This window comes from Xiphophorus couchianus, chromosome 9 (genome assembly GCF_001444195.1).
Source record: "Xiphophorus couchianus chromosome 9, X_couchianus-1.0, whole genome shotgun sequence".
In the NCBI taxonomy this organism is placed as follows: Eukaryota; Metazoa; Chordata; class Actinopteri; order Cyprinodontiformes; family Poeciliidae; genus Xiphophorus; species Xiphophorus couchianus.
The window spans coordinates 18,861,250-18,875,431 of record NC_040236.1 but is presented as its reverse complement, the minus strand read 5'-3'; the positions used below and the strand labels follow the sequence as shown (position 1 = coordinate 18,875,431).

Genomic DNA, 14,182 nt, shown 5'->3' with positions numbered 1-14,182 from the left:
GCCTCTGGAGGGTCCTCCACCTTGAGGTTCCAGAGGCTCCAGCAGCTTCAAATAACTGTTTGCTGCTTTGTAAGGGCATTTTAGCAGCTGCTCTCTTAATCCGATGAATTTGTCTAACAGAAACCTTCCTCATTATGCCTTTATCCGTACAAACCCATCATTGTTCTGAATCAGCCACAAATCTCTTCACAGAACGATAAATGACTCAGTTTTTGTTAAATATCTAATGTTTTTATATCTTGTCATACGACACTACACTATCTGATGATTTTCATCAGCAGAGATTCTTTCTCTTTCCCATATTGCTTGAAACCTGTGGCCTGCTTAATAATGTGGAACATCCTTCTTAAGTAGATTTCCTTTAATTGAGCTCAGCAGACAAACTAATCAACCAGCTCTCTGAAATTAATTATAGTGATTCAAAGAACCCTGACACACAATAAAATCTATGAATTTAATAGCACAACAAAAAAATTTATCTTTATGACACTTAAATCCAATTTGCATAATAATTTGGAAAACAGTGTACAGTATTTTTTTGTTGTTGTTTTGATGAAAAATTGTTAATGTCTAGATGCACAAAGAAAAATACTGCGACTTTAACTGCGGTACGTCCTAAAAAAAGACTTTTAAGACTTTTTAGAAACCTTTCAAAAACAATGTTTTGGTTTCCTTACACTTGGGTCCAATGTATTACATTTAGTTTATGTAAAGGGACGAAAAGGGTGTGAATACATTTTTCAGAGAGAGCGAAGCAAAGAATGTTTTTCAGCAACTTTTAACCTGAAAATTCAAGCGACTTTGAAGTTGCTTAACTGAGCAAGACGGAGTAAGATAACCGGGTCTCCACGCAGCAAGAGGCTGCACCGCACGCCTCACTTCCCCTAACACAGCACTGCCTGTGCTCCACCACCCGAAAGTTTAAAAATAATAAAAAAGTGAAACCTGCAGTGGGTACTACCAGGGAGGTGAAGCAGAAAGAAAATGAAATAAAAACAGAGTGGGCAGATGATGAAGTCTGCGATCAAAGTGTGTCAACATCTTACACCTGTTTTTAGCAGAGCGCCAAGAATGAGAGTCAAAGTCTTTCAAGAACCCTCGAACTACACACCGACACACAGAGCTGTTTGCTCCGAAAGGTCAGGGGGGTCAGAGATCACAAGGGGAGGAATAAAACTTGACACCGGCAACACACACAGAGGACTTCAGAGAAGAAAATGACAAAAAAACGCTGAAGATTTTCCTCAAATGACTTTGCGTTTACAGGGACGGGAAGATCCGCTCGGATTCTTCCATATCTGGTGCTGACTGGCCTGGCGTACTAATATGGAGAAGGAGTTACGATTCCCATCAGATAGCAGCAGGAGAGGGGTAAACTCTTTCATCTTCCTCTCCGAGCGAAGGACGGCGTTACACAGTGTGTCTCTTCCTGTTAGGGCGCTGGCGTGCGTCAGAGATAAAGGGAGAAAGCGAGTCTGCCTCGAATAAGAAGAGCAACAGCTGAGACGGGAGAAACAGCTGTACCGCTTCAATCCCCTCCCCCTCAAACCGCTTTTCTTCTTCTTCATCCTCGCTGCTCTCTTTTCACACACCCTTGTTCTGATCCTCTTCTCCCACAGAGCGCGTGTTGCCGCAGATATCACCGCGTTCCCTCGAGACGGCATTACCGGCAGAAATGTCGCTTTTGCTGTCCTTCATCACGAAATCCTTTTCAACCCCACTTTGGCTGGGGTTTACCCAACCTTTTGTTTTTCAGGAGCAAAGGTAAATCAGATGCAAGCCTGTCCGTCAAGTTTGTCTTCCCAGAAGTAGTTCATTCAGCAACACAGTCACACCTCCCTGAATCAGTTCCTTTCAAATTGTCACCAAACAAACACAACAGAATAATGCGATGACTTTCTAAAAACCTGACCAATGTAGTGACTTCATTTCCACTCTGACAGTTGGCAATGTCGAGCGTGAAACTCGGGGCATGCGCCTACAAGCCCGCGGCAGCAAGCGGAGACGTGAACTGCGGGAAATCCGACGACGGCGACAGGAAACGAGTGCCAGTGACAAAAGTATGAATGGACCCTTTAAGAATCGCGGGAACGTGTCGGTTTCATTTGTGAATCCTTAGCCATTCATGAAAAGTATTTGTCATCCTCTCTTAGATCAAACATATTCTATTGTGACACTGTAAAATGAAATCGCAGTTTTAAAATCCTTCATGAAGGGGGGGAAAAAGTCATCCACGCTTCAACCATAGTTAACCGGATGGGGGTATTTTTGGGTTCAGTTCACCTAGACAAACCCAGGCCAGCCTGATCTGTCCGACAACATGAAGGGTAAAAATATATTTTTAAATAAAGACTAAGTTCAGAAAAAGATCCTCATATTCACAGTCCACTCAATTTAGGATTTAGGGGGTAAATACTTTTTCGCATAGGTTCAGATTGGTTTAGGTAGCTTGTTTCCCCCCCTTAAAAACCATCAAAATGTGGAAGCTGCTTTTATTAACTCATTATCTTTGTCTGATTATCCAAAACATTTAAATGTGACATTTAAACATAACAAAGAAATGAAATTGTCTTTTTATTTTCTGCTTCTGTTTGTTGAGTTTTATTTTGGAAATATTAAATGTCTTCCACTTGAGGTGAGGAATATTCTGTATAAAATTAAAGTTTTAGACTTTAAGAAAGCAAACTTACATTATTATGCCATTATCAAATACTTGAAAATGGTCTTGAAATGACAATATTATCATTCATCGCAATAGTTTCTGAGACAATTTATCATCCAGCAAAATATGTTATTATGACGAGCCTAATTACATCATTACATTAGAAACGCATTAAAAGATAAATATATCCTGCAGGTTAGCTTATAGATAAAGTGGATTTGATTCAAATTGAGAAAAAACTAAATTACATGGTTAATTCATCCAACTATCAAAGTACTTATCCAACTTCATCTTTTTTGATTTGCTAGTTTTGATTCATTTACTGTAAAAGGAGAAAAACAAACATCTGATTTGTGGTCATTTCATTTGCCGGTCACTAATCGGAGCACGTCGAGAGAAAATAATCGTCTGATTCCGACATCCGTGCAATTAACCGGTGCGCTTTAGCAGAAAACCGGGAAGCCGGTTGTGTCTCAGGGGATAAAATGTGCAAAAGCAGAACGCAAAAAAGAAGGCGAGCACCGAGAGAACGGAGTGCTGCAGCCACGTCTGCGTGTGATATATTGTCTTTGGCTGCGGAGCGGCCCCCCCCCCGAGTTCACGAGTTTCCATGACATAGCCGGCGCTCAGCTCCAACGCGAGCCAAACTACTCCGAGACAGATAGATGAGGCCACACGCTGCGAGGCCAGAAAAGACCCGTCGGATGTCTGATCCAAACCGGTGGATCAGGACAATATGCAGAGGAAGTGGAAGGGTGAGGCATCTGTCTGTTTATGCTCATTTCAGCCGGTGTATAAAAGCTTTCTATTTGTAGAAGAAAAACGGCCCTGACACTTGCTATGCTAAAAGACATGAGGATTCACGTTGTTCCAGTGCCGCAGATTAATCGCAGAACTTGAGGCTGCAGGAGTTTTTAAATGGCAGAAGACACCCATGCTTTTCTTTAGCAGAGAAAGGATGCTGCAAGTAAAGGATGGAAGGAAATCCTGAAAACAAAACCTGCAAAAACTGGAGTGGGAGGTAATGGTCCAGTTAAAGTTCAGATCTACATCCGGTTGAGAATCTGTGGCAAAACCTTAGAAGCTGATTGTCAAACATGCTCTCTCTAGTCAACCTCACTAAACCCTGGTCCAATAAAGTCATTATAAAAATACTAAAAATTACAAGATATGAGAAAGGTCAAGAGGTCAAATATTTTTGCAAGGCACTGCAAAGTGTGCATTGCACTAGACTTAAAGCAACAGATTTAAGTCTAGTGCAGATTTTGAGTGGAAATGTACACTGCTGACCAGAAAAATCAAACACTGCTCCCTTCACTGATGCACACAAGAAATTCCAACCGTTTGAACTAGATACTCAGGTTGTATTAATGTGCAGTGAAAGTTTACTATTGAAGGAAATCCATGTTTGAGCGAGAGCCCAGAAGTTGCCTGCACAGCTATCAAGTGGGACATGTACATGTTTTTCATTGACAATCTTCAAAACAAAAAAATTAAAAGAAAAGGTAGAAAAGGAGGACATGCAGTTCAAGAAAGGCAGAAATAGATACTCCCATATTCAAAATCAAAGCAAAAATGTGAAACTTTTAAACTAATTGGAACTGTAACAAACAAGGACGGAGGAGACTATGCAGTCTCACTCAGTCCCATAAAGAACTGTAGAACCAGAACTGTAGGACTTCAGGTGTTTTTTAACGTTGGATACTTTTGCAGCAACTTTAAAGGAGGACAGGAGAATGTAGATTTGCCATAAAGAGCTACGTACATTAAATTTTGAGCATTATGGTACATTCAAATAATATCCCAGTTACATAGGTTTGAGAAAGAAAAGTTGCATACTAAAAAAAATACAAGATTAAACTAAAACTGGGACGTTTCACTGATAAATAAATCGGGGTATAATATTAATAATATTCAATCCCTGCTGAAAAACTGATCAAGAGCCGGGTGGTTTTTCCTTTGCTGCATAACATGCTGGTACCGACCAAAACAAACACAAACAAACAAAAAGCGAAACTGCTCTGCTGCATGAGCGGCACACACCATAAGAGTTATTACAATAGATACAGATGAGGAACGATTCAACAAGCACCATACAACCATAATGTGCAAGGAGAGTTTTGTTGTCTCAAATTTGACTAGGCTTATCCAGCAACACCAGTTTGGTCATCTCTGATAATAAGCACACCAATTTTCTCCCCAAACTCTCAGATATTCACCTTTCAGTAAATGAAAGAAATAATAAACAAAGAAATAATAATATTCGCCTGTAGCTCTCCATGTGGAAGCCGTAACAGTCCAGTCGATAAATGATGATAAAGCGCTACACGCTTTAAGGTCTATTGTTTTCACTCGCTCACTGACACAAGAACTCCCAACAGTCCAGAACTGTACACACAGACTGTCTGATGCATTTTAAAACCATGTTAATATTACAGGCAAAGTGAGCTTCAGTGTTTAGGCCAGGATGTTCAGACAGGAGGAACGGCTGTCTCTCCAACTGGAAGGAAAGGTCAGTACATGCAGTGCTGGCCACATTTACTGGCAGATGCTTAAAACACCTTAAAATAAGTGTATCTTTTACTGCAATGGGATGTCACACTGAAATTTTGAGGAAAATTCAACATTTTTGTGTTTTGTTTTGTTTTTCCCCCAGTCGGGGGATACGTGATAATTGCTTAGACCAAAACTAGTCGCAGGACAGCACAGTCCTGTGGGATGGAACAAACTCATATTGTAATGACGAGTGAAATTCAATTTATTGTGAATCTGTAGTTTAAACATGAGCAAATGAAGAGGCTTTTTTTAAACACCAAAAAGTTTAAGTATGTGTGACGTTTTTGAGCTGCTTCCAGTTTGACCAGTGTGAGTGTACTGGTATCAAGGGTGTGGCATTCAGCGTTTAAATGAGTAAGAACAGGGCATGTTATTTCTCCCATGAAGCCATCTTCATGTTAGCGTCACACCAAACCCAGAGGGAGAGGGAAAACCCAAAAATGGAAAGGCGTCAATCTTAGGCTGATTTGACCAAAGTATGTGGTATAAGTTGAAGTGCTGGACGATACAGATAGTGACCAAAGAGTTTCATATCAGCCAGTATTAATAATTGTCGCTAAGATTTTTGTTTCAAGTCTGAAATACTACCAAGCTGGTGATGTGACCATTCCTGTCCCACTCTTTTTGTCCTTTTATTTTTAAGCACTTATGAGGCACAGTGGTGAAACCTGAAACTCCAAGTTACTCAACAAGTTGTTGCTAGGTGACCAATAAGAGTGAGTTAGTTGATGCCACCAACCTAGCTGACCTCACACCTGCTCGACCAGTGTGAGGTTGAGCAGGTGAAGCCTTTCCTCTGCCTACCCCAGAATGTTGTGTGAGTTTCTGGAATCGGAGTCCAGTGAAATTATGAAACACTGTATCGGGCATATTTCTATCGATACTGTTCACGTGTCTATCGTTACACATATTGTTATTGATTTGTTGCCCAGCCCCAAGTTGAAGTCTCAACGACAACATTTAGGATTTATGCCAGAAACACCTTTTCTGTCCCGTTACAAACAGGTGTAGATATCGTCTAACTGGCTTTTTGTTCCAGTTTTTTAAAAGCGCACTTTGGAGAGTTTTGTGTTTTGCTTAGGTTTCTAGGATTAGACTCTCCTAGAAACTTTGATCAACTTAAGAAAAACAAAACTAGCAACATAAAAAAAAGCTTTGCTCACATTTATTTTAAAGCAATTGCTAAGGTTACCAAGAATTGTGACTCCAGTGATCTTATAGTAAATAATTATTTCCTACACAAGACTTATTTTCCCTCATCAATAAATGTATTCCAGATTTTTCAGTCAACATTTTTCAGTCAGATTTTATGATTGCAACACAGTAAAATAGGATAAAATCAAAGCCATACGTATATTTTTCCCCCTGCTGTGTATTTAGTGTGAATGACTGAGATTCTACTCTAACTTAAGCCTATGCTACAACTCTGCCTGTGGCCAGCAGCTCTCGGTGGCCTCTACTTCTCCTAAACAGTAGCTGTGATGACAACACAACAGGAACCACATGGCAAACATACACTCACACACAACGAGAGGGCAGCAGGGGAAACACCGTAGCATTACTTCCTCAAACGTCGTAGTGAATAAAAATGCAAGTAGCTCAGTCTGCACCTTGCAACGTGGTGCAAGCCTCTGAGACTTAAGAAGTGGAATCCTGCATTATCCTCCCCTCTTACCGTCCTGCTGCACATTTGCACACAGTCGTGCAGGCAGCTAATCAGGTGCTGGCCGAGCCCTGGATTGATGACACCCACTTCACCCGACTCCCGGCTGACATACAGTCCTCACCAAACCCACGGTCGTCCACAGTACTTTTATCAGTGTTCCAAAACAAGTCGTCGCGCGCCGCAGACCGTGTTTGCCCGTTCCCGACAGGAACAGAGAGAAGGCCGCTAAAAGAATAGGAAAAAAAAAAACAAACAACAACAAAAAGTGTGTGACGACATGTGACTTCTCAGTTCCATCTGTGCTGAATGGATATGCCAGACTCAAGCATTAAGTTACCGTGGCAACAGAGCTACGGCCCTGATTGGAGGTCACGCAGAGATGAAAGCTGACGCGGACTAGAGAAAAAAAAAAAAGGCTCAAAGACTATCTATAGCAGCCAACATGAAGATGGCTTGTTAACTCACCTGCACGCGCATCTAGAACCAACCACAAGATTGTTAGAAACACGCCTGCCATGACGGGACATGATGCAATACAGCATGGAGGAACATAATCTGAGAGACCGGGGCCTGCACTCGATGACGCAGAGGCCCCTTCAGCGCTTTATCCTGTTCTCTTGTAAACACGAAGCTCTGATTGTGAGAGGGGAGTTTCATTTCACACACACACACATACGCAGAGATGTAATCTCTGACTAATCACATTTGCAGACCTGAGACCGAGCAGTTACACCGCGGTCCTGGGCAGATGGGCCAGCGTTCGTCAGGCAACGCTGGGATTAAGTGGAGGTGCGGAGTGTAGCTACCGATGGGTGGCTTCCTCCAACCGGCCGCCGGCCTGAGTACATTACAGGGAATCTGTGTTGTTACTGCGTTCCTACACAGCTTTAATGAATCAAAGGCATTGTTATTAGTATTAGGGCTGAAACAACTCAAATTAAGTGTGATGAATAACTGGTATAAACCGACTCAAAAAGGCAATTTGCTGAAAGAACACAGTACTACACATTACTAAATGTCAAGGAAGATGGTTAAGAAAAAAGAGTGGGATTGTATCAGTCTCCTCTGAACAACACTACAGCTCTGTAAAAAGGCACGCTAGTCATGAGTCTGAACCTGAGACCTCTGGGTCATTTGTGAAGCGTCTAGAACAACAAACTCACACAGCCGTATGAAATATCAAAACGTAACGTTCTTGAATTTCTCAAAAGAAAAATCTCGAGTGGAGAAGAGGGAGATACGATGTCACCATACGGGGAGGCCGTTTGTGTGTGAGGGTGTAGAGGGGAATGCAATAGTGAAAGCCCCCAGAGCATTATTGTAGGTCTTTCAAAATCACATCTAGCTATTATGCAGCAAACAGAGTGCAATGTGTCGATATAGCAGCTAGAAATTGCTTAGGCATTCCATGGGTGGTTTATTTTCATTTATCCAATTCACAATACGAAATCATGGAAAAATGTAAACAATGGTCCTCTGAATAATATTCTCTCTACTCTATTCTCTGAATAATCAGAACAGCAATCAGGAAGCATTAAGGGATAAAATCGAGTCCTAGTCAGGGTGGCGCAGGACGTTTTCAAACCGAGTGTTCATGACTGCTCATACAGCATGCTCAAACAGCTGAGAGTCAAAGAGAAACTAACCAAAGGAAAGTTAACCTTCAACAGATATTCATGCACTATGCCCCTAGAACCTTTTCCACATTATCTCGCTTTACAACCACTAACTTCAACGTGTTTTACTCAGACTTTATAGAGAAAGCCACAATTGTAAAGTGGAAAGTTGTGTTCAGGTTGTGCGCTCAAAAAGTCGTGGGAACAAGCAGAAGTTTTAAAAGAAATTCCATAAGGAGGTTTGCATATATTAAATTAAAAAAATAATTTTTTTTTTTTTGGTCCATGTGTCCATTTTTCCTGTGTGTGGAGGAAAACTAATATTCACATTACTCTGAATACACCATCCTCATGATATAACATGGTGGTAGCTGCATCTTTGGTGATGCTTTTCTTTAGCAGGAAATAGGGAAGTTGGTTAGAGTTGATGGAAAAACTAAATAAAATGGCAATCCTGGACGAGGATACAAAAGACCCAAGATGAAGGAAGCCAAAACCTACAGACACAATGCAATGTCTTCAATCCAATTCATGTGTTACAGTCACACAAAGTCTATATCAAAAACCATAAGAGAAGTTGAGGGAAGACTTAAAAATTTACTTTAAAAATTTATGCTCCCCATCCAGTCAGTCTGGGAGAAAATGTTGTGAAATTGTCAATCATGTGCAAAACCGGTAGAGACATAACCCCAAAAGAAGTTGCAACGGATGTTTCTGCAAGTAATGGAGAAACAGAGATCCTGAATAAGAAGAGAGGTCATACTCATCACGTGTTGAGTATGGAAGAAAAAAACAAAACAAAGAAAGCCATGTATGCTTTTCATTTCACTTCCCAATTACGTGCTACTTTGTGTTGGGTCTATTAAAGAAAGTTAAAATGAAAATGCATTATTTTTGTAACGTGATGACATTTCTGATTCTGACTGTTTAGCTACAGTAGTGTTAACAGAAAACAAACATTTATAATTTACACAGTTTTTTTTTCCGACTGTCTACTTAATTTCAGGTCGAAAACCGCTTCCGGCCCATTTCCCAATTTCAAAATTCTCCTACTTTTCCTGTCGCATAGCTTTCTCCGATATGCTAAGGCTAAGTTTGGGGTAAGCCAAGGCTGCCCCCTCGGTATTGTTTGCGGGTGAACCCCCCGCCACACCCATAGCGTCCCCCCTCCTGAAGGGAGCTGTGCGGGGGGTTCATCGCCTATGAGCTCTCGGAGGAGGCAGCAGGTACTGAGCCTGCAGTGGCTGCTAACAGCGAGCTAACTAAACTGGCTGCCCCACGTAAACCCAGCGGCCTTTGAATCACATGCTGAATATGAACGAACAAAGAGAAAGAGAGGGAGAAAAACATAAATAAATCAGCAATGTTCACTCTCAGAGTCTCCCTCGCTGCTATTTATACGCCTCCATATTAGCATGTCACAAATACTGCTAACTAGCTTGACTCACTAGCTTGTAAAAGAAGGAGGGGGCGCATGATTTACTGCTGGCATCAGATCAAACACCCTCTGCGCTCCCTCTCTCTGTGTTTTAACCTCACCTGGCTGAGTGAAGAAAAATAAAATAAAAGCTTTAATACATCTCTGCACCTATAGCCACAGATACCAACAGTCTGCGCAAGAAAATCATCCCTGCATTAAGCGTGTCGGTTCTAATCACGCTTTCATTGTGGATTCACGGTGCTTTGCTTCTATATATATATATATATATATATATATATAAAGGAGCATCCTGTGAATAAAAACAAACACACCCAAATCCGTCCATGGGGATTTAACGTTGCCTTAGCTAGCTAGCTCGATGCGCGGGGGATTACCGAATTATGCGGCTCACGATATCCAAGTTGCCCCACCGGGCCATGGTGTGCGGTAAACTCACTGAAATGCCCCGTTTTCCTCCGTCTCCGTCTGATGGTACTCCAGCGGGCACATCAGAGGACGGCGCTTCGCAGTTTGCTATAAACCACAACGCTCCGCTGCACAACAGCGCGTCTCGCAACAGCTGTGTTGTGTTTTGAATGAGAGCTGAGGAGGCGCACAGCCGACCGACGGGCGGAGCTTCCAGGGTGCTAACTGGGGCAGGCTGCTCATCATCCTCAGCAGACCTGCCTTTAGTATCTTCAAGTACAGAGATCTCTTGTCATTCTCGGCATTATTGTTGACTAGTACAGTGTCGGTTTGACAGATGGGGGCCGCGTTTCTCTTTTGTTTATTGTTGCAGGCAGGGTGCAGCAGAACGCTTCCATGGGGCTTTGAAATGAGAGTAAAGTTCAAGTGTTTGATTCTGCTTCCCTCTAGTGGTGAAACCTTTTTACTTTTAGTTTGGTAGAAACAAAACTACCACAGGTGCATCTCGGTAGAGGTTGGTAGAGTCGACTACCCAAAAATTCTCAACTTTTCCAGTAGAATTTTGCAAATGTTTTACTTTTATCTGTTATTTTAAATGTTTCCTGTCACTGGAGGCTATTTTTAAGCTGTTTGTGACTGAGATGCAGCTTCTTAGGGGACATTTAAACAAATACCATCAGCTGCACATCTGGTGTTAATCAGTTAATCATTTTTACGTTACATAAAATCCACAATAAGCTCAAACATGTGTACCCAGAATAAAATCATTTCACCCTGGAAAAAGAACAGCTCAAAAATGTTTTAATAAGAACACAGCAACACCTTATTGTGCTTTGTTTCTCAATAACATTTTACTGTAACCTTATCCGTACTTTCTTTTAACAACTACAGGTTACAAATTGTAGAAGTACAGAACAAAAATATTAGAATTTCATTCATTTATTGTTTGGACATCAACAATTTTCTATATCACACAAATGTACACATTTCTGACAATCTTCCCATCTACAGATTGTAGTGAGGCAAACAGATGCATTGAAACAACAGCGTATCGGTATCCCTTAACTGCAGTTATCCCGTTTTACTCCAACAAAACTGCAGGAAGTGAAACATCGTGTGGCAGCGTAAAAATAAAAAAAAACAATCAAGCCATCATTTGACAGCACCGTGTCTAAAATCAATCCCCAAATTTCAGCTGCCTTTCCTTTTCTACACTGTGCAGCTCCCTCGCTCGGTTCTTCAGATCCTCTGCTTTCTTCTCGTCCTTCTCCGTGCCGTCCCCGAGTTTGCACATCCGACTGGCGTTGGCACACCCCCACACGTGTCCGAGCTCGCAAGCCCTGCTGGCGTACTTGAAGGCTTGACTCATGTCCGGTGGCGGCCCTTTGGCGTTGCCCTCGATGAACATGGCGCTGAGGTTGAAGCAGGATGGTGCGAAGCCGCCGGCGCAGGCCTTCTCGTAGTACTCCCGGGCCAATGTGGCGTCGGGGCCGCCGTCCAGAGCTCGCCCGTCGTGGGCCAGCAGACCGACGTTATGGCATGCGTCTATAGACTTCTTTCCTCCAGTGTTGCAGGAGCGCACGAAGCAGGAGTAGGCGGTTTTCAGACACTTGGTCACTCCACCTGGTGAACAGATTCAGCAGAGACTCACTAAGACGACAGAAATCTGTTATAACACTTAAAGTCTAAAAATTTAATTTAAATTCATATTAATTTAAAACAGTAAATGTAACTATTTATGAACAGAAAAACAGTCCATACACATCCCACGGTTCATTTGTGTAGTTTGTATGTGTTAAAGATGCATTAAATTGTATCTTTAATAGGATTAGGATCAGGAATACATAAGTAATTTATTAACTTAAGAATATATGTACAAGTACAACAATCCACAAGTCTGATTCATACTTGGGTACCAAAAGGGGAAAAAAAATCCAGAGGAACTTACTTGTTCCTCATCATCTTACTTATCAGTTTACTGTATGAGCAGGACATGCTGGGAAGCTGTGGCTGCACTTTTGTTTTTCAAGAATTCATAAAAAAATATTTAAGACAAAATACTTTAAATATCGCGTACAACAACGAAAGGGCAGATAACAAAACCAGAAGGAAAGTTTTTGTTGGAATGTTGAAGCAAAAATAAATCCATTTCAAACACTGACATGAAAAAAAGCTGACAAGTCATTGCTGGAGAGAAGGGCTTTCAATTCTAGGGTTTTTACATATCAGGACAGAAATGTTATCTAAAAAACTGTTGGAAAACAATTCTGGCTAAGTTTAATTGTTGGACTGATGGCCTCATATTTGACATACAAAGTGGTTCAAGGCCAAGTCAGTAGCTGCGAACTGAAATCATGACACCTCCACCACCATACGTCACAGTTGCTGTCCAGGGCTTTTCTACGACCTTATGTAGAGTCTTTAATGTGTTTGATTGGAAATCAAGTGATTGTCTTTGATTAGACGCTAATCAAAGACGTGGGCCAGCAGACGTCGGTCTGCTGGCCCACTGTCATTAGTTGTCAGAGTCAACTAATGACAGTGTTGACTCTGTGTAATGTTTTTACACATTTTAGGCAGTAATTAAGTAACTTTAGAGCCTGATTAAGGCCATGTGATTGAAAGCTAACAGTTTAAAAAGTGAGGCCGTTCTTTCTTTCCTTCTGGAAAAGCGGTCTGTTCACACACCTTTGCCGACGACATGGTAAGCTCCGAGTTTATAGCAGCTCTCTGAGTGTCCGTTTGTGTCACAGTTGTGTTTCAGGACTTGTGCTGCAGAATCATAGTTTTTCTTCACGCCATCCAAATAGTCTGCCAGCCTCTGGCACCCTAAGGACACGCATCAGAAAGTTAGTGACACAGAGGCAAACATAAGAACATGTCATTAAACTAAAACTATGACTCTGGGATTTGTATATATTATTTAAATGCATGTTGTTTGTTCTTTGTGTGTCCATTTTATCTTATATTTATTCTCCATCATTCTGAAAAACCTTTAAATCTTCTACTTTCTTTAAAAACCTTTACTATTATTGAGATATACATGTATTAAACGCTATAATACACGTAAACTGTAATATTGGGCAAATATCCGATTCCAACATATTATCATAACTTAAAAACAACAAAAACAGCATAAAAGCATAAAACAGATATATCTCTTAAAATAAAATAACTGATTATACAATAACTTAAAACAACAGTATGCTATAACGTATAGTAATATAAGGTAACAACAAAATATAGTAACTTGGAATGACAAAAGAATAACTTAAAATAATCTTAAAACTGTGTAAATTAAATAAAATAAATAGCATTGCAAAACATGAAAAGAACGACATAAGAATATAAAAGGCACAACTTTAAATAACATAAAATATAAAAAAAAACATAGCCTTATCTCACAGCATTACATAACAGTACAGTCATATAAAATACTGCAGCTCTATATCGTATAATAACGTAAAACACCATGAAACAACATAAAATAGCAAATCTTAAAGTAACATTATTCAGTCTGCTTAACAACGTGAACAGCTCAGGGTTGTAGTTACCTTCAGGGTCCTTCTCCTTGTAACACTGGTAACTGTACTCCACTCCCAGGTTGTCCAAGAACTGCTTCACCTCCTCCTCATCCTCAAAGTTTATAAGTCCAGCCATGACTCAACTTCTGCCAAGTCCGCAGTACAACAGAAACCTGAGCTGGAGCTGCTCAACAACACCAGTTGTGTGTGTGCTACCAAAGCCTCTCCTGCATGTGGACCCGGTCTGGTTCTGCTAGCACCAAAGCTGTCAGCTACCTTCCCTCATGTGCTGCTTAACCTCTAAAACCGAGG

At 41.1% G+C, this 14,182-nt stretch overlaps 2 protein-coding genes across 7 annotated transcripts in view; both read right to left on the bottom strand.

The window, feature by feature from the left end:
- The window catches only part of ralgps2 (Ral GEF with PH domain and SH3 binding motif 2), an 83,558-nt gene extending 72,888 nt beyond the window's left edge, over positions 1-10,670 (bottom strand). For 3 of the 6 annotated variants that reach the window (XM_028026965.1, XM_028026969.1, XM_028026968.1), the window contains exon 1: positions 10,378-10,670. The gene's annotated coding sequence lies outside the window, so the exon portion shown is untranslated. Of the gene's footprint in view, positions 1-6,893; positions 6,989-10,377 lie in introns of those variants that run through there. The other 3 variants (XM_028026970.1, XM_028026971.1, XM_028026966.1) reach the window with 3 other exon arrangements.
- Positions 10,671-11,267: 597 nt separating this feature from the next.
- Positions 11,268-14,166, bottom strand: coa7 (cytochrome c oxidase assembly factor 7). Its single transcript, XM_028027369.1, has 3 exons — positions 13,901-14,166; positions 13,035-13,175; positions 11,268-11,969 (listed from the first exon to the last, which is right to left on the bottom strand). Exons 1-3 carry the CDS (start codon positions 14,004-14,006, stop codon positions 11,524-11,526), a joined length of 693 nt encoding a protein of 230 aa, XP_027883170.1. The 5' UTR covers positions 14,007-14,166; the 3' UTR covers positions 11,268-11,523.
- Between the last annotated feature and the right edge of the window lie 16 nt (positions 14,167-14,182).

Coding starts and splice junctions, on each gene's coding strand:
- coa7 (XM_028027369.1), bottom strand. CDS start 14,006: ATGGCTGGACTTATAAACTTTGAGGATGAGGAGGAGGTGAAGCAGTTC. Junction 13,176..13,900: donor CAAGGAGAAGGACCCTGAAG/GTAACTACAACC, acceptor GCGTGTCCTTAG/GGTGCCAGAGGCTGGCAGAC. Junction 11,970..13,034: donor TTACCATGTCGTCGGCAAAG/GTGTGTGAACAG, acceptor TCTGTTCACCAG/GTGGAGTGACCAAGTGTCTG.